Source organism: Chaetura pelagica, unplaced genomic scaffold (assembly GCF_000747805.2).
Source record: "Chaetura pelagica isolate M959 unplaced genomic scaffold, ChaPel_1.0 scaffold93, whole genome shotgun sequence".
NCBI lineage: Eukaryota > Metazoa > Chordata > Aves > Apodiformes > Apodidae > Chaetura > Chaetura pelagica.
Window position 1 is genome coordinate 308230 of NW_009952800.1, and position 4107 is coordinate 312336.

A 4107-nucleotide genomic window follows, 5' to 3' on the forward strand; every position below is an offset into this window, starting at 1 on the left:
GGAGGCTCTTCAAAGCAGGTCCCCAACCCTGGGTGGCAAAGATCAAACTTGCCCTATGGACTGGGCTCCACTGACCAGGCTGGTCAGGAACTGGAGGATGGGCAACACAAAGCCATTTGAAAACCTGAACAAAAGTGGGAGATGAAGGAAACCAGCTGGAAACCTCCACGTTGCTGATTCTGAAAGCAAAATGTGGGTCACAGATGTGCTGCCACAGACAGGAACTGGCTGGAGAAGAAAAAGCAGTGCCCAGGCTCTTTGATGATCAGAGGTAGATTTGGCTTCTAGGCATGGAGACAAGAAAGGAAGAGAAGATGAAGTAGAAATAAAAACATAATCAAGAGATGAGGAATGTGGGACTCAACCCACCCGTAAATTTGCCTCAGGGAATGATGGAAAAGAGGGAAAAAAAGCAGTAACAACAAACAAACAAACAAACAACTGCTCCATCTTACTCTTTTCCCTTCTCTTGCTGCCCTTATGGTTTTACTTTTTGCTGTCCAAGACACAGGAGGTTCCTTTCAGAACCTCTTCTCTTCTTCAGTCCTGTTATTTTTGCTTGGCAAAAGTGTTTTTTTCTGCTGTTCCTTTGCAGGAGCCCCCAAATCCTTCCCAAGGACAGGTTGACTTTAGAGCCTACAAGGCACAAAGCTCTTCAGGGAAGTCCACTTCCCTCTTGGGCAGGTTTGCATGGGAGAGGAGAAAGCAACTCCCTCCTGCCCACCTTTGCTAGGAGAGAAGAGCTTTTACTCCTTGTTTAGGTTGACACAAAATATTGCAGCTCTTTTCAGTGGAATTAATGGGAGGATCATCAGAGCCACACTGCTGGTCCTGGCAGGTTGTGGAGCAGCCTGGGACTTGGTCTGTCAGCAGAAGGTCTGTGGTTTGAGCCAGTTAAAACAACCAAACTCAAGGTAAAACACTGGGAGAGGAAAGTAGGATGAGGGCAAGAAGGGAAGGCCAAGTGGTGGGTCCTTGGGAACAGCCAGGCAGGGAAGGAGGGGCTTCTGAAAAGCATTCAGAGGGTTGATTCTGGGGTGAAGAAAAGTGTCTGGACTGCTGCTGAGGGTCCCATCTGTGCTGGCCACGTCAGGACCAGGGTTCCTTGGAGCTTTGAGACACATGCTGGGCAGTCATGAAGTTCCCTCCTGCTGGGAACTTCCCTCCTGCCAGCAAAGCACCAGGTCCTATGGCTGAGCAACAAGAGAAGCCTGAAAGAAGAGCCCAGCTCAGAACCTGTCACTGGTTTTCAAACTCTGGGGAACTCCAGATTCAGTTCTTGGCTGGGGTTTCTTTTTTTCTCTCAGCCCAAAGGAAAAGACATTTTGTAGTTGCCAGTGATTTCAGCCCAGTATCAGATGGGCCCTTTCCTGGGATGGGGTGTGGGGGGGAGAAAGAAAAGAAAACTGTCTCCAATCTTTCCCTCACACAGAAGGAATCAGCCCCAAAGGGTGGAAGGATGAGATGAAAAACATGATTCTTCTCAGCGGGGCTGGGGAAGCGCCAACTGAGCTCACACTCCATCACCATCTGGTGTGATGGCAGCAGGGCTGGGAGCTGCAGCAGGACATGTCACACTGCCCTGCCCTGTGGCAGCATCTCTGCTCCTGGGGACAGGACCCCCCCCAGGCTCCTCAAGTGGCAGCAAGGCTCTGTTATCTCCAGCTTCACCCTCCAGCCCCGTGTCTGCCCACGGCAGGGCAGGCAGGGTGGCTGGAGAGAGGGTCAGCACAGCCCCCCCCTTGGCAAGGAGGGTCCTGCATCCTCCTCCTGAGGCCAGAGCTTTTGTTAGAGACCCCAAAACTCATTCTGCTGGGCTGCAACCACCCCTTGATACTGCTGTGGATGCCACGTTCAGTTGGTGGCTCCAAGAGCTCCTGCTGCTGAGCTGCCTGGCTGTGCTGGGAGGGCCAGGCTTGTCAGGTCCAACTGCTCTCTAGCATGGAAGGGAAATCAAAATACTCTCCTCCAGGTAATTGGCTCTAAAAAATCACTGAAGAATTTCCCCCCAGGTTGTAATGCCATCAGGACTGGCATTTTCTAGAATTTATGCCTCTCAAGGTGTGTTCAGACCCTTCTTTGGTGAAAACAACATCACCCAACAGCTGGCAAGAGAAGGTTTTGCTGGTTCAGGCCATGAAATCTAGATGAGACATGGGTGTCCACCCAGTGCTGATGAAAAGGCAGCAGAATGTCACCCTGAGGTGCAGTTGCTGCTGGTGAGGAGGGGCTGGGCAGGATGCTGGGACACCAGCCCCACTTCCTCAGCTCTCCCAGTTGGGTTGTGGTCACTGCCAAGGGATGTGTCATCACTCCCCTTCTGCTGCAGCCCAGCAAGAGCTGCAATAGCCCTGCCTGCCCCACCAGCTTGGGTGGGAGGAGCTGCTGCAGCCAGGACCACCAGACCCACCACAGGGAACAAACCCACCAGCCCTGCTGGTGCTCGGGGCTGTGTTTTGACAGGCGACCAGGAAAGGCCCTGGCAGAGGTGCCAGACAAGCCAAACACACAGCAAGGGCTCCAGAAGTGCAGGAATCAGCTGCTGAACTGGTTGACACAGTGACAGGCAAGAGCAGGGATGTGGTGTTGCCCTGTCACCAGCTGGGGAAGCCACTGCAAGGTCCACGGGTGCAGCTGGGGAGGTGGTTGCTCCCTGTTTGCTTGTTCCTTGTGCTCACGCTTCACCATCTCTTCCTGACTGCTGCCCAGGGCCCAGCACGGGGCCAGGGGACATTTCTCCTGACTGCAGCAGCTGCTGCAACCCAAACCCTGGGCTGCAGAGCCTTCCCCTCCTTGCCGAGGTGGAGGCAAACAGCTGGGCTGAATGGTCACTAGGAATGGGGCTGGGCTGGAGCTGGGGGAGCACCCGTGTTCCTTCAGAGCCACAGCAGCTGTTCATGGGTGGGTGTCCTGTCCTTGTGCTGAACCAAAGCCACGGGTTCCAAGGTTCAGTCACCATTGGAAAACCCTGGCTGTGGTCCCCAGAGATGCCACTGGCTGTGTCAGGAGGATCAGGCACTGCCACCATAAAAGCAAAGATCACAGAATCCCAGTCTGGTTTGGGTTGGAAGGGCCTTCAAGATCATCCAGTTCCAACCCCCTGCATGGGCAGGGACACCTCCCACCAGCCCAGGCTCCTCCAAGCCCCATCCAACCTGCCCTTCAACGCTGCCAGGGATGGGGCAGCCACAGCTTCCCTGGGCAACCTGGGCCAGGCTCTCACCACCCTCACACCAAACAATTTCCTCCTCATGTCTCACCTCAATCTCCCTCTTCCAGCTTAAAGCCATTACCCCTTGTGCAATCACTGCACACCCTGGTAAAAAGCCCCTCCCCAGCTTTGTCCCTCACCTCTCAGGACAGTGCACGTCCCCCAGTAGAGCAACCCAAGAGCTGCAGGGCCACATAGAGCAGGTTCTCACACCCTTCAGACAAGGGTCTGTCCCCTGTCAGACAAACAAAGAGGCCACCAGCCACGTCCACAGCCTGGGCTGCCTCTGCTCACTGGATCCGTGTTTGTAGGAACCTCCCTCGAGGTGTTTGGGAGCAGCTTGGGAACCTGACCTGGCCGTGGCCACCACGGACCTGCCCCCAGACTTGGCCAGAGGGGACATGAAAGCCCTGCCTGACCCTTCTGTAACAGGACACACTCCCCAGGCTGGAAGCAAAACTGGGCTCAGCTCCCACCGCTGTCAGGTCACTGAAAACTCCAACGAGCCCAAACGCAGCTTCTTCACCCCCAAACCCATGGCCAGGGGATACTCACTACTGGGCCGAGTCGTTCAGCTGGTATTCCCGGGAGCGGTTGAAGCATTCCTGGATCCCAGAGTCTGCCCAGAGTCTCATCATGGCTGAGAGCAGCTCTGGAGAGAAGGGCTCTGTGTCCTCCATCCGACTGACGACGTCGCACACCATCTTGGCGTCAGCCTGCGGGGGGGAGAACCAGGAGGTCACAGGGATGCAGCCCTTGGGGAGCCTCAGGTGCCAGGAGCAGCTTCCCAAGCCACCACTTCCCTTGGGATGGGGGCTGTGGGATCCCCACCCTTTGCAGAAAGGGCAAGAGGAGGGTGGAGAGAGGAAGCCACAGGGGTGTTTGTGCCACCCACT

General features: G+C 55.4%; 1 protein-coding gene across 1 annotated transcript in view; it reads right to left on the reverse strand.

The window, feature by feature from the left end:
• Nucleotides 1–4107, reverse strand: part of GNAO1 (guanine nucleotide binding protein (G protein), alpha activating activity polypeptide O) — a 65873-nt gene that overhangs the window by 16191 nt on the left and 45575 nt on the right. Inside the window, exon 3 of the mRNA XM_009994901.1 lies at nucleotides 3767–3927. Within this exon, the coding sequence (XP_009993203.1) occupies nucleotides 3767–3927 (161 nt within the window). The remainder of the gene's footprint in view (nucleotides 1–3766; nucleotides 3928–4107) is intronic.